At 37.5% G+C, this 23,725-nt stretch overlaps 2 protein-coding genes across 2 annotated transcripts in view; both read right to left on the reverse strand.

Annotated features, from left to right (window-relative positions):
• The window catches only part of Fur1 (Furin 1), a 650,713-nt gene that overhangs the window by 529,266 nt on the left and 97,722 nt on the right, over window positions 1-23,725 (reverse strand). The window lies entirely within an intron of this gene.
• LOC135700150 (cuticle protein 38-like) lies at window positions 22,229-22,881 on the reverse strand. Its single transcript, XM_065220569.1, has 2 exons — window positions 22,784-22,881; window positions 22,229-22,720 (listed from the first exon to the last, which is right to left on the reverse strand). The coding sequence occupies exons 1-2, from the start codon at window positions 22,799-22,801 to the stop codon at window positions 22,340-22,342; spliced, it is 399 nt and encodes a 132-aa protein (XP_065076641.1). The 5' UTR covers window positions 22,802-22,881; the 3' UTR covers window positions 22,229-22,339.

Raw genomic sequence — 23,725 nt, forward strand, 5'->3', positions numbered from 1 at the left:
TCTACGCCCGTTCTTCGCGTTTGCCTACTGTTTCAACCAAGGGTAGCACGTTTTTTGGCCATTACTCGATTCGCTTCTATCAATTTGGAGAAATCGCGACCGCGCACGCGGCACTCATTAGAAGGAAACGACGACAAGAACCCAAAACAACAACAACAACAAAACTTATTCGAACTCGTGATGATTGAGAACGACAACGACGACGACGACGACGACGGGGTCGCAAATGGAAAGGGGAGGGTCGGTCTGCGCTAGCATTTAATGACGGGGGTCCAACCACGGTTGAAACAGAACAAAAAATCGACCCATCAGAGGACTCGGTCCGTTCATTATGCAAAGTGCCTCGAACGGGAAGACGACAAGAAGCATTGGAAATTAAGATTGAAATTCTCGATTGAGCAAGGCATTATCAAATTATCGGTTTTTGGAAAAAACGATTCTATCGAAGCTTGATACGTTACGGATGGGTCGTGTTTGGTTGCGGGTTCGTTGGTTCTGAATTTCATCGTAAGCATGAGCCTACAGATTTTTCTGAATAAGCTACGCTTGCGGAACTTTGTGGGGAGGATTTCCTATGGAATTCGATGACCAAATCCCGTTGTGGGGCTATTGCGGAATCTACGATGTGCATGTTCAGAGAAATTCTGGACATGTTCAAGTTCACCATTAGCTTGGAATTCTTCTCACAATTAATTGTAATCGTCCTTAGCATACCCTAAGTATTCTTAACAAATTGTCATGGAAATATGCATCGGATTCCTTTTCTATGCTCCCATTACCCTCAGAATTCTCTTCGAAATTCTCTGATAAATGATTGCTTAGGAATTAAACTTTGAAATCCTAAGAATTTGCATTTAAATTTCTTTTGAATCCTATACAGAGTTGCCTTGCAATTCTATTCAGAACCAGGCTTCAAAATTATCCGGATAGGCATACATAATATAATTATCCGGATATACCTATCTATATATGTACCCATCAATATGGGTATTTTTGGAATCGGGATGCTGTCTAGAGTTCAGAAATTGATATCCGACGCCATTTTGAAATCCAAGACGGCAGTTTCCAGTTTCATAAAAAGTGGGAAATACTGTCAAATACCCTACAATATGGGTATTTTTGGAATCGGGATGATGCCTAGAGTCCGGTAATTGATATTTGACGCTATTTTTAAATACAAGATGGCAGCATCCGGTTTCATAAAATACAAGAAAAGGAAGCGGTTAGAGAAGTTTCCGAAACTTTTTGGAGGTCGGGGACCCTCTTCATTTAATTATTTTCAACGTTCTCTTACATTCATTTTGTGCATTCGTTTATGCAGCTTTTGTAGATTTTGATATTAGCTACACCTGTTGTGAATTATTCAAATCTCTTTCCAGTTCGGAAACACCGAATTTTCTGTCTTTGTGAGGAGCTGTTGAAGTTCAAGGAACTTTGTAAGTTTTTGGAGTTTCGAGAGTTCCGAAAGTAATCGGAGCATTAGGATACATCGGGTACTTGCAAAGCTCTGGAAACCAACGAATTACGTCAGCGCAAGCGATCAGTACACCTCCACCATGTGACTTACGGTTGTTGGCTGGATGGCAGTCATAGTTTTGGGAGTACCGATCTCAGAGCTGGTAGTGCTGATACGATATAATAGTAGTGACTTTAGTGACTAAAATTACGAAAATAGTGACCAAATAGTGACTTTTATATAATAAATAAGTAATCAATAGTGACAATTATATGGTGACTCAGAAATTCAAATACGGTTTGATATTGAAATAAACTAAATTTGTTATCATGGAAACTAAAATTACATTTCATAAAGTCCTCTTACTATATCGAATCTCTCTGCAGAATCTCCTATGAGGAGCAATTAAAGTGATTTGAATAATTTTCTTTTGATTACGTTATACATGATGACCAGAAAATAGCAATTTGAAATTTTCCGGATTTACTGGAGATTTGTAAATTTTACTGGTTGTGAAATACACATTTAAATTAATGAATGAACCAAGGAAGCCATTAGGTTAAATAGGGCTAAATAGATCATTACTACAACAGCAGTATTTTTGGTAGATTCTGCTTTCGAAATCTTAAATTTTTAAATACATCTAGGTAAGTTAACCTTGATAATTTGCTACCCCCTTCTTTTAAACTTGCTTCTGAAATAGGCTGAACAAATATAATGCTGTATCTTGAAATACTCCACAAAATTGGAACTGTTAATGTTTCTTCCAGGAATTCCCTGATGGTTCATTTCAAAATCCATTTTAGATTTACTTGAATTCTCCTTATAACTCTCATGCAATTAACCTCAGAAATGTCTTAAATTTCTTCGCTGAATGCTCTTGGGTAATGAATTTCTTATTCTCTGAGTTCCCATGGTATTTCCTCAGAATTCTCAAAACAAAAATCCATCTCAGAAATCACACCAGAATGCCTTTATAACTATCCGCTGAGTTTGGAGACCTTTAGAGTTCACGGGATTTCCATGGAATTCTCATCAGAGCTCTCTTAAAACCAGTGGCGTCACCCTAACCTCTATCTCCTTGTTCAACAACTCTCTAAACGTAAACAAACAAAACAATATTGGTTCCAATAGATACAAATCAGTGAAACTAGAAGACCCTATGCCTTTTGAAACTGAGCTGAATGTTAACATGACCTTAATTAACGTTTTCAAAGTTGTTGAACAGGTTAAAAGTGAGGTTACGCGACGCCACTGCTTAAAACAAATATCAGAACTTATCTTAAATACTTATTTGAATTTGGACCAAGAATCCTCATCCAATCGTCAGAGAATTCTTCTCAGAACTCTCTTTAAAATGCACCTGGAGCTTGCCTCTCAATTATCTTGGCATTCATCCAAACATTGTTTTGGAGCTGAATTTTACATTTTAATCATTTAATATAAAAAGTGATTCTCGTATGTGTTAGACTCTGGGCCGATTTTGTCTTACACCAGCCATATAGTTAATATGGCTAAACCTGGTTTAAAATTTAAGCGGAGGTGAACACATTGGCCCTCAGAGCACCTAAATTTCTATGAGACTTTCGTAGTGTGTAGTTTGGTATTGTTCTCTGACATATTTTGGTGTCATCCATAGAATTCCTTTTAATTTTTCTTCAAAAATTTCTAGATAATTCTTAAAAGACTTCTGAAAATCTAGCCTAGACTGGTATTCTTGAAAAGTTTCCAAGGTTCATAATTTATTTTCGGCAAAAGGAAGTTTATTTTCCCCCAATTTGACCTCGAAATTCAAGGTTTTTCGCAGTTTTTTTCCCGGTGTTTAAAAATTCCTTGATTTTTTTCCGGTCACCCTGGTTATAATTGCTTATTTTTAAACAGATTTGTATATTTCTACTGTAGACTTCCTTAGTGCCAAGTACTCAGTTTAAACATTTTGATGATATTTTTCACATGGGAAAAAGTGACTTCAGGTGAAATTGGATCGGTTTAGAATGACTCACTTCATCGATTTTTTACAAAATAACGCAACGCTCAATCCAAAATACTCTTCCGTGCAAAATTAAACAACTAAAATTGCTATCTCTAGCAATTTTTACAAGATTGATTTATTGTTTAAATTTTCTGAAAACCATTTTCTAAGTTCAATTTTAGGACCACAATCATAGTGGTCGCTAACTTTGCTCATCAATTACACAAGTATTTCGTATGAAAGGTCATCCCGTAGATCGTTTCAAAATATTGTTAGTAAAATTTTCTCCGAAGACAACATACCTGTAAAATGCATTATTTCAATGCAAACTATTTTTTTGTAATGCAATTCCAAGCATTAAATTTTATTTCCCTAAGTAATCAACGGGCTTTTGCATGTATCTGTGTATAAGCATGCTCCAGGTTGAAGAACAATGTGATTTGAAACGCTCGATCAAAACAGAGAAGCGAAAAATAGCCACCCGACGGGGCGATACATGAATGAATTAGCAAGAACATCAGCACCGTCAGCAGGATCAAGCTCGCGCGTGACGTTTTTCTTTTGCAATAATTGATGAATATTGTAAAATATCTTTTGTTATATCAATTCGAAATATTTTGCGAAAATGATCGATAATTGAAAACGGATTCAATAATTATTTGGCAATATCATCTATGCGTTATCGCAAGAACTCCTTTATGAAAGCGCTTGAAAATAAAAAGTAAAAATATTTTTAAATTGAGCGTATTTCATGTTGGAAACGCGTGTATTTGTGAAATAATAAAAACAATTCAAGTGTGTTTAGCTAATTTAAAGATACTCTGTGAAAGTTTCAGCCTATTTGATGGAGGTTTTCTGATACATCTGGATATTGTTAAAGATAAATTGAACTATTTTAGAAATCACCCACCTTTGCCATTTCTAAATGAAATATTTTTTAAATCAAAAGGTTCCTCAATTTTTACATGTTTTTTTTTCACAAGTATTTGAGAATATTCTGCGAATATTTCAGCCTATTTTATGAAGGTATTCAGATATATCTTGGTATTTTTAAGATAATTAGATAAATTGAACTATATCTTCAAATATTGTAGAAATCATCCACCTTTGCCATTGAACAATAAAATATTTTTTTAAACTAATTTGATATTCAAATCTAACAAGTTGTTTCGCAAGTATTTGAGTAAATTTTGTAAAAATTTCAGCCTTTATGATGAAGGTATTTCGATATAGGGTTAACTACCCCATTTTCGGCCTATTAAGCACTAAGTTTTCTTAATCTAGCGCAGTTTAGCACAAAACGGAATGTTATTATTACAGATGGCTTTCAAATTTATTTACCTTTCCGTACGTACCGTAAGATTTGATAAAGAAGAACCAATCGTTGAGATATTTTCAAAAGTCTAACACTGTTTCTTGACGCCAAACTCGGCCTACGGATTCTAAACTCGGCCTAACGCATTGAAACGCCAATGAATTAACTTCGGCCTATTGGATGAAGATAAAACATGATTCGGCGCTTCTTTTGTTTTTGGGAATAATGGGTGCAAACATTCATATCACGCGTTCTCATTGACTTCCTTCGGTAACTAAAGTATCGTACCAAAAGCATAATTGACTTGTTAACTCTGAAATCATGGATTTATTTGAAGTTTTCTGCTCGATAGGCCTAAAATGGGCGATTAGGCCGAAGTAGTTCTCTACCCATCTTGCTATTTTTCAAAGATTATTAGATAATTCCATGAACTTCGGCAGAACTTCTCTGAACTTCAGCAGAACTTCTCTGAACTTCGGCAGGACTTCGATGAACTTCAGCAGGAGTTTCCTGAACTTTGGTAGGCCTTCTCTGAGGTTCGGCAGGTTTTTCCCTGAACTTTGGCATGAGTTTCCTGAACTTCAGCAGCCCTTTCCTGAACTTTGGCAGGACTTCCCTGAACTTCGGTAGAACTTATCTGAACTTCGGCAGGAGTTCTCTGAACATCGGCAGGAGATTTCTTTTATATGGCTTTCTCAATCTAGGGTAATCCAAACAGTCAGTTTTGCATTTCCCTGTTTGGATAAAAGAAATCTCCATACGTACCAGTCGAAAAATCTAATAAATCACTTCGGCAGGAGTTCCCTGAACTTTGGCAGGACTTTCCCGAAGTTCGGCAGGCCTTCCCTGAACATTGGTGGGACTTCCCTACAGTTCGGAAAAACTTCCCTGAACTTCAACAGACCTTCTCTGAATTTCCGCAGAACTTCAAAACAGCACTTCCCAGAACTACGGCAAGGCTTCCCTGAACTTCGGAAGGACTTTCGACAGGGCTTCCCTGAACTTCATCAGGACTTTGCTGAAGTTCGGCAGGCCTTCCCTGAACTAACGGGTGTTCAAAAAAAAAAATTGGGAACAACCGAAAATGGAACATGTAACAAAATTAAGAAAGATTTTGAACATTCATAACTCAGCTGCCCCTGGACCAATTTCAATAATTTTATCACCACTCCATCAGAAATATGTCTACGCATTAAACGCTATGCTTCCGATTAATGGTTTTCAACAAGAAACTATTGCAAAGTGGTAATGTGGTAATGTGCACACTGTTTTCATGCAGTAAACGTTCTTCCCAAACCCAGTCGTCATAATCGAGTACCACTTGGTTGCACATCATTCTGCTTTACCCTGAAAAGATATAAAAGAGCGCTGCTGTCGTGCCTCAACTCATTTTCGCTTCGGACGGCGTGGTGAGCAGACAGCAGAAGCAGCAATAGCAGCAGTAGGAAGGTGGTGGCATGTTAGGTAGTCCACTCTTCTACCTAACAAGCAACAATGACTGGTCGTGGCAAGGAGGAAAAGGTCTTGGTAAAGAAGGCGCCAAGCATCATCGCAAGGTTCTTCGTGAGAACCGCCATCCGTCGACTGGTTCGCCGTGTCAATGTCAAACGTATCTCCGGTATGATATACGAGAAAACACGAGGTGTGCTGAAGGTGTTCCTGGAAAATGTGATCCGTGATGCTGTCACCTACTCTGAACACGCCAAGCGTAAGCGGTCATCGATGTCGTCTACGCTTTGAAGCGACAGACGCACTCTGTACGGTTTCGAAGGATAAATCATCACCAACTTTGGCAACAAAACGGCCCTTTTCAGGTCCAACAAGCTTATTACAGTAAAGAATTTCAATAGAATTTATCTGTGCTTGTTTGTCCATATTCAGAACCACACGCCCCTAACGACCAGACAAAATGCTCTCCAGAGTTGTGATCTTGTAACCAAACTTGGAAGCAGGGGTGTAAGTGATTTTGATCGATTCTCTTAATCTTTCGTTAATAACTCGTTAATTGCCCTTTCTTTTTAAGGATTGACATTGGCAAACTACGCAAAGGGAGATTGTCGCTACTTGACAGCAAACTACTCATGATGGGACGAGTCTGTGTAGCTTACCGGCGTGTGCAAAAATAAAGGCAATTAAAATTTAATTTTGTAATAGTTTCCCAAACACAGACATCATATTGAAACACCATCGTGTTTATGCATTGTATCATTCTCTGTATATTAAAATTGGTACAGTTAGTGCTTCAGTGTTTACATTTCGCGTTGGATAGAGTAAATATTCGAAGTGAGTCAAGCGTTTATTGAGAAATTCTGTAAATATCTTCAAAATGCCTCAACACATGGCTGCAAAATATCTCCGCGATGATCGGAAGCTCGTGATAGACCAGGAGGCACGGAAAAGCTAACAAACAGACGCGGATCGTTGCTGAACGCGTTCGATTGTGTCCAGCCAACAAGAAAGCGGCGTAAATACGTAAATTTTCTTAAGAATCACAGGAAAAAACATATTTTCTTGTATTTCTTATATCATAACCATTTATCGTTATTAAAAAAAAATAAAATGTAAATTTTTCACCGACTTCTGCAAGATTCGCATTAATGCTCCAAAGTGAGCAAAGAGTTTCGACAAATTACAAATATGTCCTTTAGAAAATTTTCGCTAAACTTGATTTCTTTAAAGACTACAATTTGAAACTCCAAAAAATTACTCTAAAATGAGAACATTGAGAGATAGAAAAAAATTATCTTTTATCAAATTTGCATGAAATCAACTTAGCTTAGCTTTTTCAAACAATACATGTTTTTATTTTGTAAAACAAAAAAAATAGTTTTCAAAATCCCCTAATTTGAGGACCACCCTGACGTTTGCAAACACCAAAAGAAGGGAAGTTTTAAGCACAAAAACTTCTTCGAAGACAATAAATGTCCAAATATTGAAACAAATGTACTAGCACATTTTATTTAAATTTGTCATTAGAGTGGTGCTCTGAAAACCATCTTTTGCCAATAACTTTTTTATTTGAAATTTCTCATGAAAGTCATCTTCTAGAGACTTTTAAAGCTCTTTAAGACGCACGTTTTATAGCTGAAGTTGTGGTCTGTATCTCTTGTAATAAAAAAAGATATACCCAATTATAATAAAAAATATGAATAAATTCTAATTGATTTTATACGAGTTCATAAAATAACAAACCTCTAATTTTTTCAAATTATTGAGAATAATATACGCAACTTTTTTTTTTTGTTTGCCCCAACCAGAATTATTAACATTTTAAAAGGGCATATTTTTAGTGGAAAAACGTCTTGATCGGCGAAAGATATTGACAAGCTTTGTACAGCAAACATTTGCGCCTTCTAAAGATCTAAAAGTTATTTGCAGACACCTTTGCTGAGAAATTTGAAATAAGAAAACTAGAGCAAAACAACTGTTTTTTAGAGACACCCTAACTCAATTCAAGAAAGTAGCTCTAAATCGGTCAATTTGAGAGATACAAAAAAGTTTTTTTGTACAAAGTTAATTTAAATTAGCTCAGCTGTGACTTTGTATACCTTAATTTATTCAAACAAAAAAGTTAGATTTTTGATTTTAATGATAATAAGAACCACCCTAGAATTCATTATCATAAAAATGAGGGCCCAACTATAAGGAACGACTTTGTAAAAGAGACTCTTAGTCTAAAGTTTCAATTTCAGGCTCAACACATATCATTCCACCTAAATCTGCATTCTGGACCACTGTGCAGTTGAACCACCTTTGAAAATTCGCAAATCAAACAATAGTCCAAAACTCAAGCAACACATAAGTTCTATAACATTTTATGCAACCTTCGCTTGGCTGGTTTTGGTTGTAAAGAAGTTTACTCAACATAATTCCATTAATATGTGTTCCTAGGGATCGGTTATTTAGCAGGAGACAAATATTTACACCGCTATTTTTTTTTTAATTTGACGGTTGGTGCCTTCCTAGAAGTGGCACAAAATTAAATGGCCGTTCATTTTCTTTTGTGAAAATTGATTGGGGTGATCCTAATTTCTATTCGACGTAACTTTTTTAGGCCTCATATAGCCTTGTCAGCAAAGGCACGGTATTACCATGCCGAAGGCTGTGGGTTCGATTCTCGGTCCCGGTCGAGGAAATCTTTCGGGTTGCAAATTGTCTAGGCTTCCCTGGGCATAGAGTATAATTATGCTTGCCACACAATAAACAAATGTATGTGTTGGTTAGCATAGAAATCTCACGGCTAATTGTGGAAGTACAGTTTAGAGACGGAAAAACGCTCGCTGAGATGCGTGAAAAACCTAGAAGAAGAACTTCAAACTTTTTCATGGTTTTAATTTGCGGTAAACTTGTAGAAAATATGGTTTCCACTATTTTTCTAGAAGACGCTATTGGTCTAGCTCTTTATGAACGTGTTATAGGAACTGTTCAGCTTGCAAATAGAGTTCCGATTAAAAACAGTTTTTGGCGATTCTAACTTTCATGATCCAAATTTTACCGAGAAAGTGACCTTCCAAAGACTTGTACCGCAAATGATGACGCATATTTTTGTCGAACAAGATGTCTTTACATATATCAACATTGACATCCCAAGACAGAAGAAAGATGCAACATTTCATGACATCTGAAATATTTGAGGTTAAAAGTGGAAAAACTCCTACCATTGTAAATAGAACAAATTACCTTCAAAAATCGAACACATCTTGTTCCCTTACAATCAGAGACCCCTTCCCAGTATCTATTTACCATCGGATTGTTTACTTAACCAACTCCATGCCGACCAAAAAGAACTCAACTGTAAGTAAGTTTTTCGTTTCCGACCGCAGCAGTGGTAAACCGATAAGGAACGGAAGGAGATTCCCAAAAGCATGAAACGCTAGATACAGAGTGCTCTTCATCGTAGGTATCCAGTGACGATTCAAAATCCCTTGCAAATCCCATTGACGACAACGACGACGACGCCAACGGTAGTAGCGGTTTCCATCACCCGTGAGGCTCACACACGTACCGAATTCGATGTCATCGTCGTCGTCGTCGTCACCGTTCTTGAAGGGCGAACGCACTAACAACCGCCAAATAAAGCCCTCTAGTAAAAGTATGGACGACTGCCAAAAGTTGTTTCAATCGAACTGTTAAAATGCACTGCAGCTTGGCTCGACTGGAACTGTTTTTTTTAAAGATTGTTGGTTTCAGTCGTCCATACTTCTACTAGAGGGCTTAACAGCTAAAGCAGATATAGATTGCGAAATCTTCCAACACGCTAACTTGGGAGTAAGCAGTGGCGAATCGGAAAAACTCGACCTTCTTTTTGCATGAAACTTTGCATAATTGTTTGTTAAGGTTAATGATTCACATTTTTGCTAAAATTTGGCCGTTTTGGATATTATAAAATTTCAAAAATGACGTCTTTGAAATTTTACATAAAATTGTAACATGATTTAAATGACGTGTGAGGTATAGTAATAGATAAAAAAAAAACAACGATTTTCAAAAAAAACACATACAAAAAATTTCAAGCAAAAAAAAAAAATTAAACCTAGATATCAAAACACGTTTTTGTAAAATTTTTGATTTATTTTTAAAAAGCTCATGCAAAATGCAAATTTTGAAATGTTTAAAATTATGGACACTTGAAAATTTACTAAAATCGTAGAAGAAGAGCTTTTGGTATTTTTTTTTTCAACTTTTTCTGAAAACGTTTTTTTTTTTTTAATGAAATCTATACTTAGAAAGCAATGTTTGAGACATTTAAAATCATTTCCTGTGAAAAAAAAATACACAAAATAACGTACTAACAAAATTTTCAAAATTTCTACCAAAACGATTGTTATCAGTTTTCAAGTTTCTACAGAACGAACATTCTAAAAAATTTCATTTTTCATAAGTTTTTCTGAAAAAAAAATAAAAAAAAACCGGGAGTGAACATTTTGACATAGTTGGTATTTTAATTTATTTTTAATTTAAGATAAATAAAAAAAAATATTTCTAGATTATTTTTTCCAAAAAAGACATTACTTTTCTCTACAATTTTGTCTCAGGCGTCATTTCGATCATAAATGCCGTTTACGTGCTCCAATTTGTTTTTTGAAAATTTCAAAGCCGCAATTTTGAATATTTTACAAAATTTAAAATGGCCAAATGTTACCTAAAAATTGAAACATTTCCCATAGCAAATAATTACGCAAAGTTTCATACAAATCGGAGCAGGTCAATTCATTTTGTTTCACTAATTTGCCCGGAATTGCTCAAGTACCCAAACAAAGCTCTTAAAAGTAACTATTAATGCAAAAAATATCACCCATTTGAAAGAAAAGTGACTCATTAATGAGTAAATTTTTTACCCATTTAATGAGTAACTACTACCCATTAAATATCAATAATGGGTAACAGTTACTCATTATTGGTTGAAATTTTCACAACTGATGAGCTAAGCAACTTTTCTTCAAAATGGTTGAAATTTTACTCTTTAAGGGGTACTTTAAAGTTAGCGTGCAAAGAGATTAGTTCGAACTCTGCGATGCAGCAGTGAAGTGAGCACCGCAGTGCCTTGGGGGTAAACATATCACCGCGAACGACTTGATTCGACATTAGTCAGCGGGTCGTCCGTCTCATCCCAACTTCGGCGCAAAAGCAAAAGTGAACGAACGCTTAATTGGCGCAAGTGCCAAATTTAGAAACCGAACACTTAGTGACCGGGTAAGGGTTTGTTTTTTTTTTTTTTTTTTGAACGCGCCACCACCGAGTGTTTGGTATGCGTGAGACGGGCACCGGATGTGAATTAAGGTTGTCCCCGACGACAGGCGGACACGGAGCGAGAAGAAGAATGGCCATGATTTATTTTGCGACAGTTCTACGACAATGCGTCTGGCGGTGGATTTTACTTACGACCTAGATATGGACTACGCTGGACTACTGGATCCATAAATCATGGGGACAAACCTGGAAGGACAGAAAAAAATAGAGAAAAAGGAGAATTACTTATTGATTGTGGTTATTTATTGCTGCGGTAGTGGTTGGAGCCAGGAATTTAGGCCAGTGAACCTCCTGGCGAAGCACACGGGCAAAGCCGGTCCAAATTGATTTTTTGAGTTATTATTTTTATAATATTTTTTTCAGATTCGCAAATAGATTTTAGCCTCGAATGAAAATTTTAAAAATTATCAAGATTATCCGTCAAGAATTGAATTTTAGACATTTGGACACTGTTATTTTTTGCCAAGGCTCTCCTTAAAATGATGCATTGATCTTCCAAGAAATTCTATAAATATAAATAACAAAAATGGTCAGCAATTTCATTTGGAATTCTCCTTAAAATGATCTAGACATTCTTTTTCAGGTACCCATGAAAATATCCTCGGAATTTCCTGAAAACTCTTAGCAGAATTTCTTTCGAATTGTGCTCTCAAAATCGCTCGTGGTATTTTTCTCGGATCCTGGAATCCTCTCAACAATCGCCATTGAATTTATCATAACACACCTGACTTGGAGTTCATGACAAAACTCTCATCCCAAAACTCCCTAAGATTTTTTTTCTGAAGTACCTCTCTAGAACTTATCCGAAAATCTGCTCAAAATTGCTTTGATTTTTTTTTGTCTTAATAGTTCTTCAAAGTGACTGTATCTTGAAAATCTAGTCCAGTCCTAAGGTCTTACAATTTGTTCAAGGTTCAAAATAATTTTTTCCCGGATCACTGATCACCCTGTAATTAAAAACTTCAAGAGACAGCGCAATGGGGTTGTAAGCAATGGTGACGTAGGACTACGTGGTCTTATATAATAAATCTTATTGGTTTACTGCTGCAAAAGCTTGTGTTTAGTGTAGGAATAGGAATTTGAGCGTTTATACTCTTTAGTATGATGCGCTTGACATAGATGGCCCACTGCGATGCGATCTATGGATGCTTATGTGGGATCCAGCTCGCTGCTTGCAGGCAGCCTTTCGTTGTGTACTGGAGAACACCACCAATCACAACGCGGTGATTGAATAAACACCCTTTGGTGAGATCGGATGGAATTCAACTTTGAAATCTGTGTTAGGGAAATCGCTTTTCGCAGGCAATCGGTGATAATTTTAACATTCGTGCAATTTTCAATAGTGACATTTTGAAAAATTATACGGTCTCAAATTTAATAGATGCGTAGAAGGTTGGAGGTGAGAGCTTTCCATTTATTTGATTTAAACAGTTGTTAATTTAACTGCAAACAACACATAGACAAACAAATATCATTTGATGTTCTGTTTATAGTCACCTGTGTGCGCTACAATCAGCATTAGTTTACACAGCAAAAAATTAATTTTGATATCACGTCAAAGTGGATGCACTACAATCATGTCGAAAATATGGTGTAATATTACTTGCTAAAAAGGACAAAATTATCATTAATACAATGCATGAACTGACATTACGCTGCTTTTACTGCATTTGTTTATTTATGTGGTCATAAAAATTACATGAAATTTTCGACATGATTGTAGTGCATCCACTTTGATGTGATATCAAAATTATTTTTTTGCTGTGTACCAAAGCGATCCATGGTGCAAACCTTTCCCCACATTCAATATCCCAGTAATTTCCCGTGGAAGCGCAGAGGACTTCTAGGTTTCCTTCACAGCGAGTGTCATGTCAGCACATTCCTTCCCATTCCCTATTTGATCTGCATTCGGATACGGCCGGCGCTGGCATTGCTAAGTATTAGATCTGCTGTTTTTACACATTGCGGATGAATGTTAGTCCCAAACATCATCAGTTGGTTCTTTGTGTAAATGCAGCTGATCTGGCGATAACAGAGCAGCAGCCGTGGGCGGTTAATCATGCTCATGCTGATGCTCATGCAAGTAGTCGCTTACCCAGTGCTTCCAAATCAGGTTGGCTTGGATTAGAGATAATCGCCATCATTGCCACAGCACGGTGACGCCATTATCGTGGGTGCAGAGTGGATTGACACTATTGAATGACCCCAGGAAGAAGTGATTCTGCTAGCTTACTAATCATATTCCAGCTCGACATGGTCAAATAACCCTGTATCAAAGGAATTCAGAAGTATATTATTTATATGGATCCCTAGGACACATCGGAGAAAATGAAAACGAGGAAACAGCATATTTTGCAGCCTTTGGCAGACTAGCAAGCTGCTACACCTGGGAGGTCCCTGCCCTGGATCTACATCATTGGCTCGTAACCACAATATTAAACTGCTGAAAATGCGGAATGCTTACAGTCAGGAAATCATTTCTTCCGGAGGATTAAGGGGGTTACCAGGAGATGGGAAGACCCACCATTGAGGAGGGTTGGCGACATAGCCTGATCGCAAGGGCGTAGACAAGTTCCACATGGCGAGATGTCAACAGGCGCTACTAAGCCGAATGTAACTAGGCCCAAAGGGGCACTAGGTCAAATGAGTAATTTAACTGATTTTTAAATTTGTGTCAAACTGCATAAGTGATTTTCAAATTTGCATGGTGAAGAGCATATTCCGAATTAGCTTGATAATAGTAACAAGAATCGGGTAGTGACCACCACCGTTATGAATTTCTATATTTCAAATAAAAAATATTGTTTATGTTCATAGATTTCACATAATCCTTTCCTTCCTTTGTCCTTCTCCTTTTCCTTTCCCTTTTCTCTTTTCAGAAAGCGAGTAATGGCGCTATAGCCATAAGTCATAAAAGGCTAGGACAAGAGTTAGTGCTCATGCCCCAACCGTCAGAAGAAAATGGAGCATCACTTAACCTTTCTAGCTTTGATGCTTCCAACGACCAACCAATCATATAATTATCAAAATCGGAACGTACGGTACGAGATGTCCACGTTTCATCCATTCATTGGATTCTGAAGCATCGTGTTTAAATCTTCGATTTGAACAGGCCCGTTGTTTTCTGAATCATCTTGCCCCTTAAATACTGCACAGTAGGCCTGGTCGTTTTGATATGTGTGATGCATCTTCGATGTGAAACATATATCAAATATACAAGAAAAATGATGTAGGTATAGCGGAAATGCAGGTAATGTCGGCCTAAGTGTCCCTAATTTGGGCCCATACATAAATTCAGCAATCAACTAAATTTTCAATAGCAACCAAAAATATCCATTAGTAACGTCCCAATAACGCGTTCATCTAGATAAAATTTATAAATAGCAGACTTTTAGCGATGGGCCCAAATTAGGGACATCTAGGCCGACATTACCTACATTTCCCCTATATATCATTTTCCAGGATGCTTTCAAGAACTGGCTGTGTTGGTGTTAGATTAGATTAGAATGCTCGTTTTTTCCCAGCACCAACAATAGATCATTATCCGAGACTTCTGGTGGTAGATCGTAAACTCTCACGTGCTCCCCGCAAGCTACCTGCGTACCTCGACTGATTTTTCATGGGCATAATGCAATAAGCAATGAGTTGAACATGATGAACCTAGACCTTTCCTCCGCTATACGATATGTAGCGATCATCTGAGTGGGATGCGCGTCCTGCGCATTTACAAAGGCCACAATTTCCTCCATTGAGGGTCTTGGACAGCTAGCTGCTAAGCTGAATCTAGCAGTCAACTTTATTTCCACCGACGTCTCCATATGTTTGCTTCCAACGAACTTCACACAATGACAAAGCACGGCAACAATAGTGGCTATCGAATAACGGGCTGTCGCGTGACCCGAATATTAAGAAAACACACGCTTGCCTGTGTCGACAGCTACGAAAGCACTGAGACAACCTGACATACTGAAAACTGTCCAATAATCAGCAACAATGGTCGACAAATCACGAATTCATCAACGTAGGTCAAAAATTTACCGAATGCACAATATGATATAGGGGAAATGACGGCTTCGGCATGCCAGACTATTTTCGGCAACCCAAATTGAAACACTATTTTCACTGGATTTTCTTACGAAAACACTTCGCTGAATGCATGCAAACGATTCTTTATGCTTTCAGCTTCAATTTGACTATATTTTTACCACTGAGAAAAAGCAATCTAGCAAGGTTTTCTTGAAATGAAACACACACACTACAAATTGTAGCTGATTTCGAGTTGCCGATAATAGAACAGCAGATTTACATGCAGTTCAAATGGAACGGTTGCCGAAGAAAAACTGGTTGCCGACAATACTCGCTCTCACTAGAGAAGATTGGAGCTTTTTAAAAGCGTTTCAAAACAGTTTTTGACAATTCTTTCGACTGAAATTGTTAGAGCAGCTGGCAGCAAAAGCTTGTAAACAAACCAATACTGCATATGTGTGCGTTCCTCAGAGAAAAAGGCTATAGAAAGAAGGTCGCTGCTTAGGTTGCCGAGAATACGTAAATTCCCCTATATACGAAAATCCAGTCTTTCAGTGTAATTTATTGGAACTAGCGTAGACCAAAAATACATTTAAAATATATAATCGAGCGCCACCTATCCGGCAGGACTATAAACTAATCAGAAACCACTAAAAGCTGGCCCTTTATAAACTGAGCAACTTTTTCGAAGACCGCAAAACTGTAGGATGCATTCCCACCGGCGATAGAGGGTTTGGCCACGCTACCGCATTCGCTACCCCACTGTGCGAAGAGGAGAACAAATTGCAAGTGGAATCGAGTTCATGAAGATTACATTTCTGTAATTTAGCTCTGATTGCTGACAACAGATGATATTTTTCGTTTTTTGTAAAGTACATCGAACAAAGCGATGCCCCAGAGGGTGGGGAGAATAACGAGCCCTCTTTCCAAGAAATGTCAGCAACAAAGTCAATCGAATCTATGACATAGAATCAGAATGGCCAGAAATGGTCAACTGGTGAAATGAGGCAATCGACCGCAAAATGAAGATCTGTTCATTAGCCAGTCTAAATATTAATCGACGAATCAAACAGTCCATTAGCTGTGTCCAATTCAGCCTCCTCCAGCCATGCGGAGTTCAATCAAAATTCGCATCGCAATTTCCTTTGATCGTATCAAGGAAAGCAAATCTGCTTTCCTTTGTAATATTGTTGTAACAAAGCCCCCTTCTCGCATTGCACACAAAAGCGAACATCTTTTTCATCACCAGGGTTACCTGGCTGAGAAGATGATTACTGCCACGACCACCACCACCACCACGGCTATCGCAGTGCGTACACAGCAGACTGGTGTGCTAGAGTGTCAGATCGTTATCATTATCGTTAGTCGTTTCTGGCTCGAAATCAGTCGCGCCGCCTGTCGTCGGTCGTCGGCCATGTCCGCGGTGCGGGGCGGGGGAATGGAGACGCACAGGTAAATGCCGTCATTTGTTTTCGCACGGGGGAAAAAATTGTTTAGATTAACGCGCAAACAGAGATGATCATTTTGCATGGTTGGTCGCACCTGGTGATGGCTGTTTTGCGGGATTTTCACCGGGGTTGTGTTTATTTTACCGTGCTAAGGCCACAAAATGTGATTACCCGGTGGAACGATTATTGCTTCGTGTTTGCGATTGTTTTTTTTTTTACGTTGTTGAATCTGTGAGTAACATTGGTCAGTGATTAAAAAATTAAGTACATCGCTGAATGATGCTTTGCTAAATATTTAAGTTTTTGTGAGAATTTCAGAGATTTTCAAATAACGATACTCTTTTAGGATACGAATTCATGATGAAACTCGTTCATCGTTGGTTCCAGATTATAATGCTGATTAAAATTTACTCCAACTCCCGCACGTGAGCTAAACTATTTCATTTTTCTAGACGGCCCAGTGTAATTCTGATTTCTTAAAAATTGACATTGGTTTGAAATCACATTTTTCAAAAATAGTGATTTCAGTGACCATGTTGAAGAAATAAGTAACCAAATAGTGACTTGCAGATGTAAAAAAGTGACTATAAGGTGCCCTAAGGGAAGAAAATTAGTCGTTCTGATGGCATACCAAATAAATGTTTGATGTTTTAGACTTATTCAATTAGATTCTCATAAACACTTGAATATATACGATAGTAACCTTTAAAGCGAAAGATTCAATAGAAAGTTTATGACTAAACCTCCAAGCTTCTACTACCTGGAAAAACATGAAAAACCGGGAATTCGCAGGGAATCTTATCATTTCTCAGGAAATTTTATAATTTTCTTACTAAGAATTCATTTTAAAATAAAAAAATATAAATATTACTAGTTATTTTCATTCACACATTGAACTTTATAGATCCAGGATGGATTGATCTTCAGTAACAAATACTTAGATTTATAAATTCTGAACTGAAAAGTTATAACACTTCAAGAAATTTTCAAGAATCTGGAGTTTTAAAGCTCATGGAATTTTATTATAATTTCTAAGGACCTCATTCCACGGGAGTTCTGGGGGAAAAAAATATGAGAAAAACATCAACTGCAATCTGCTTTCATGGTACTTCTGAGGAATTGTAGACTTCATGTGAAGCTTAAGCTTAAGATAGTAAACTCCATGCGAATTTTCATGAGAAATCTCCGTTGAATATGAAATGGACTAATCTGTGGTCTTCATAACTACTTGAAAGTTCGCAAAATATTCCTGAATTTAATTAAACTGCCTTGAAGTTCTTTTTTAGTTTGAGAAACTAATCTGTTGCTCGCAATACTTTTCATCATTTCTTTTAACTTATCTAAACTTTTTCGGACTTCCTACAGTTTCCACAATTTTCCTAACGATCATGAATCTTTTCTAAAGTGTTAACAATTCACTGAATTTCTCGAAACTTTTTTAAAATTTATGTTATTTCCCTGCTCTGGAATATCTTTGCTCTGAGGATATCCGTTCTTTCTTGATGTTTTTTTTTGTTTAGAGCTTTATTAGCGAGATCAATATCTTTCTCGAAGTTCTCGAAACTTCTCTAAAGTGTTTGCAGTTCTCATAAAGCTTGTTGTACTACCATGAATTTACTTGAACTGTTCTAAAAATGTTCAAGCTTGCGTGAACTTTTGGACTTATGTGAAAACCTCAATAATTTTCTTAACATTTCTAAAGTTCTCTGAAAATATGGGAACTTCTTGAAATTTCCCGCTTATTTAGTGAAGCTAATTGAACTCAACTCCACTGAAATTCCCTTTGAATTTGGAGCTTTACTTAACTTATTTGAGATGCTCCCGAAATGACAATAAAAGTTCCTGAAGTTCTCGGATCTTCTCTTAGGTTACACATACTTTTAAGAAGTTCTCGAAATGTTTCTGAAGATCTTTGTACTTCTGCGAAATTTTTGAAGTTATTCTGAAATTTCAGGAACTTCTTTAGGCTTCCGCTCCGCAGCGAAATAATTAATATAGTTCTATGATTTTCACGGAAGTTCTCAAGATTTGTTCGTCTGAAGTTTAAATTATCGAAACTAATTCATAACTTCTTCAATAGACTAGAGTTTCCTGATGTTTTTAAAATTGCCCAAAACATTTCTCAGTTTCCTTAAAATTCTCTAGACTGCCCTGCATTATTATTTTTTTTAAAGAACCCATCATTTTACTGGACAATTTTCCTTAAATTTTATAAAGTTTATAAACGCCCACGGAACTTTGCATTAAATCACTAATTTTCCCTGCAAGAAGTTTTCTATGCTTACCTTAATTTCTCCAAATTGATCAAATGTTCCGGTAAATTTTCTGATATATATATATTTATAATTCCCTGAAGCTTTGCGGATCAATCATAGATTTCTCGAAATATCCCATAATTCCAAGGAACTCCATGTAAGTCACTGCAAATTTCCTTAAGTTAATGGGATTTTTCTGATGTTATCTAATCGTCCTGGAAGTATTCGGAACTTCACTGAATATAATGAAACAATCAAAAATATCTATTTAAATTTCTTAGAAGTTCACTGGGATTTCTTGAAAATACCGGTGCTTGCTGAAAGTTCTCGTCTTTTTTTTAATAAATGGTACTTCGTTGATGTTCTCTAATCAACTTAGCCAAATTTTCGAATTTTCTATAGATCTTGAAATTTCCATCACATTTTCGGGATGTTCATATAATTTTTATTGCGTTCCGGAAATTTTCTCTGAGCAAACAGAAGTTTCCGGAAATTCCGGTTTCTGCAATTTCCTTGAATTTTTTTGAACTACCCTTCAATTCTCTGATGTTCTCGGATCTTCCCTAAAACTCTCAACTCTAATGAAGATTTCAGTTCTGCTTTAAAATAAATGGAATTCTCGTAAACACCTTTAAACTTCCCTGGAATTCTCTTGATTTCTGTGAAGTTCCTGAAATGTTTCTGAAGTTTTCATAAATTTTCTGAAGGGTTCTCGATTTTATTTCAGCACCTCATGCAATTATCCTGAATTTGTCCAAACTAACGCTAATAGATTTTTAAACCAATTCAATAGTCTGGGCTAAAGTTTCGGAGACCACCCCTTAAGATCTCTGGAACTCCCCAAAGATCTCTAGATCTAGCTTTTCTGAGATCAATAGAACTTCATTAAAGTTTCCACATTTTTGATAGTACGAAACGTCAAGACATTAAAACTGTTGTGATCTTAGACTTACTAAAATGGAATAAGTGTTCAACTTCAACATTTAATGGATTTGAGCTACAGCTATTTCTTTAAAACTGATTGTCATGTCGAATTTCATGAATAGAATTCTTATTATAAACCTGGAAATTATCCGCCAAAGTTATGGAAAAACCTGGAAAACTTAGGGAAATTTATTTAGCCAAATGAGTGGACACCCTGTAGATAGAGAAGAACGATTAAACGAAAAAAATCTTTATACCAAGTCGTCAACTTCGAATTGTTCAAACATAGAACAAAATATAAAACAAAATGATCAATCTTGAATTAAATTTACGTTTAAAAAAAAATTGAAATAGTGACTTATATTGACTTATTATAAGAAAAAGTGACTAGCTCCCCATATCATTACAAACCACTTTGAACACCTTGGGGGTTTGTGATTAGCGGTCATTGGGGAGAAGAAAGTATTGTTCGACGTCTGTTGTTTATAGAGATCGAGCGACCCTATAAGCCAAGTAGTGTAAAGGGGGAAAATACGATATTCTGCTCAGTACATAAAAACGGTCGTCATTAGGCCACCGAGCCCCAACATCACAGCAAACCACTGTGCGACCGACGTAAAACTATTCACATGAAACGACGTTTCCGGAAGGAGCAAACTATGCTTTCGAACCCGAAACGAGCATCTGTCATATTTTACCGTGCATACCACTCACAGTTCCGACCAAGTTCTATCAGTAGAGCTCAGTGCTCGGATAAACTCAAAAACTAAAAACTCATGCATGAAAGTGTAATGAGCTGTTCCAGACCAAATAGCCAACAGCATTGATTTTTGACTAGACCTTCTCAGATTTGCATAATTGTTTGTAATAGGCTATCATTCACATTTGTGCTAATATTCGGCAATTTTAAATCATGAAAATTATTGTAAAATGGCGTATTCGACATATGGGTCATTCCAGCTCAATTGGGTACATAATTTAATAAAGTTGTGGTCGATGTCACCGATTTGAGCCGAACTTGGCCAACACGCTTATTTTGGCATTCTGAACAAACACCTTTTTTGATTTTGCTCTGAAGTGCCTAGATCTCGCTCGGATACAACCCTGGAATTTTAAAGATTTTGAAAAATTTCAACTTTCAGAAGAGATTACTCACTAACCAAATAAGCTATTTGTGATATTAGAACGTCAATTGAAAGGTTTCTTAATGTAGATTCACATAGGTGTACTCACATTATGTTTTTGTTATAGTAACTATAACAATAGTAATATATAGTAACTGAAATTTTATATATGTACCTGGTAATCTATCTGTTTTCATCGTACTTCTAAAGCACAACGTTTTGGCTGTATTCCATAGGAACACATTTTTCACTTTTAGGACCACAATTGAATTATGGACAGAAGTAAATGAATGAGCTAATTATGATTTCGTATAATGAGAATCCTGTCCAGATCATGTGAAAAATAACATAAAAATATCATTGTTCCATCGGCGTGAAGGAATTCAAAATTCAAATACAAAGCTAAAAACTACCCCTCACTCATCTGGCTATATCTCAAAACTATCTGTCCAAATCATTTGCCCTTGGAAAAACACCTAGTAGAAGAGTTTTCCAAAGTGTGGTAAAAATTTTAGCCAAAAATATTAAGAAATAAAAAATCCCGGCCAAGGTGGAAATCGGCCATTTTTGGACAATTTTGATACCTGCCGGTAATCAGTCTGTTTACTGTAGTTACCATAACAAAAACAAAATGTGGGTGCACCTACAAGAATCTACATTAAAAAACTTTCAAATTGGCGTTCTAATATCACGAATAGCTTATTTGGTTGTGGAGTAATCTCTTCTGAAAGTTGAAATTTTTAAAAATCTCGAAAATCCAGGGTTGTAGCTGAGAGGGCACTTCAGAGCAAAATCCAAAAAGGTGTTTGTTCAGAATGCCAAAATAAGTGTTATGGCCAAGTTTGGCTCAAATCGGTGACATCGACCACAGGTGATGTACCCACTTGAGCTGGGATGACCCATATTTCAATTGATCCTAGCATGAATTTCGGATATGATTCGATCAAAACACAGTGCATTTCGTTGCATTAAAAATTCATCCTATCTATTTACTCAACAGCAGCTATTTTCACACATAAATTAAGCGGGTTCAGTTTGACTAGCACACATCTTCTGTTCATACACGTACTTAGAACAGATATGGGTAGTTGTAGGGAGCGCTGTAAGCGGCGATTGCTGGGGCGGCAGAGTAGGCAGCGGAGTAGGCAGCTGGGGCGGCAACGTACTTAGCGGCGTAGGCAGCTGGGGCAGCGGCATAAGCGGCGTAGGCAGCCGGGGCAGCGGCGTAAGCGGTGTAGGCCGCTGGGGCAGCGGCGTAAGCAGCCGGGGCGGCGACGTACTTGGCTACGACTGGGGCGGCAGACACGTACGGAGCGGCAATGTTGTGGTTCACGGTGTGCGCATTGTACGAGGTGGCGTACGGGGCGACGACTCCGGCGGCGGCCAACGGGGCAGCGACTGGGACAACTCCGGCCGAAACCGAGCTCAGGGCGCAGATGGCCAGGCAGATCTGAGACAATGGAGATTGATTTGCAATTTTTCTAAATTTTAAAATTGACCTTTCAGAACTTACCACAACTTTGGAGTACATGTTGAATGGGGTTTGAGGTTAAAGCAAGTTTGGTTGATTGCAGTTGAACTGAAACTGATACTGTGAGTGACGATTGCAGCAAGTATTTATATGGGAATCAAATACACACGGTTCGCACTGTTGGTTTTGCTGCTGAAGCCCCCCTCCGCCACAAGTGTATCGGTGACAAATGGTGCTTGTTCGGGCTTTCAGAGCGATGAGTCCTCGCGGGAGCTCAAGGAGCAGCACGTTTGACCATCGAAAAACCGCAAGTCCCATCGGGCGTTCTTTCTCGGTTTCGGCGGTGCGAACATTGCACTAAAACGTGAATGGAATGTCGAATTAGCGTACAAATGGCCCAACGGTAGCAAAGTGCTTGCTGGGCAATGAAATGGGGCAGTTTACACGTAGGACACCACAGCAGTATTGAGCCGGCGATGATATTGAAAGCAAGGAGATGGAAAGAATCGGCACGAAACGAGGCACTTGTTCATTCTCACACGGACAATAGACTCTCTCGCCCGGATGGATGGAGGGGGGGGGAGCAATAGCGAGTGAGTGTGTGATAAAATTTTATTAGAGCCCATTCATACTATCTTTCTGCTGCTAATGGAGAGGGTCTGTAAGAAAGGACGGAATTCGATGGGATTCTAAGAGGATGCGTTTTATTTTCATTCTGATGTTGGTAGCCTCCGTTTTATTCTTTCGGAACAACAAATCAAGCCGTATGATGTACTGAGAATTGCATTAATGAGCTTTTAATTTGGCAGCTCTTTTTCCTTTCTGAGCGGTTTTATGAACCAAGTTTGTGCCAGAACTCGGCTAATTTGACTTACGCCTAATTTTTCAAAATGGCGTTTTGAACATTTTTTCAATAAATCAAAGTGCAAATTCGGCTCATCTAATGGAAATGACGTCTGAGGCAAAGATGTAAGAACTGGATTG

This window comes from Ochlerotatus camptorhynchus, unplaced genomic scaffold (genome assembly GCF_037179485.1).
Source record: "Ochlerotatus camptorhynchus isolate MF236.1 unplaced genomic scaffold, CSIRO-AGI_Acam_v1.1 ptg000130l, whole genome shotgun sequence".
NCBI lineage: Eukaryota > Metazoa > Arthropoda > Insecta > Diptera > Culicidae > Ochlerotatus > Ochlerotatus camptorhynchus.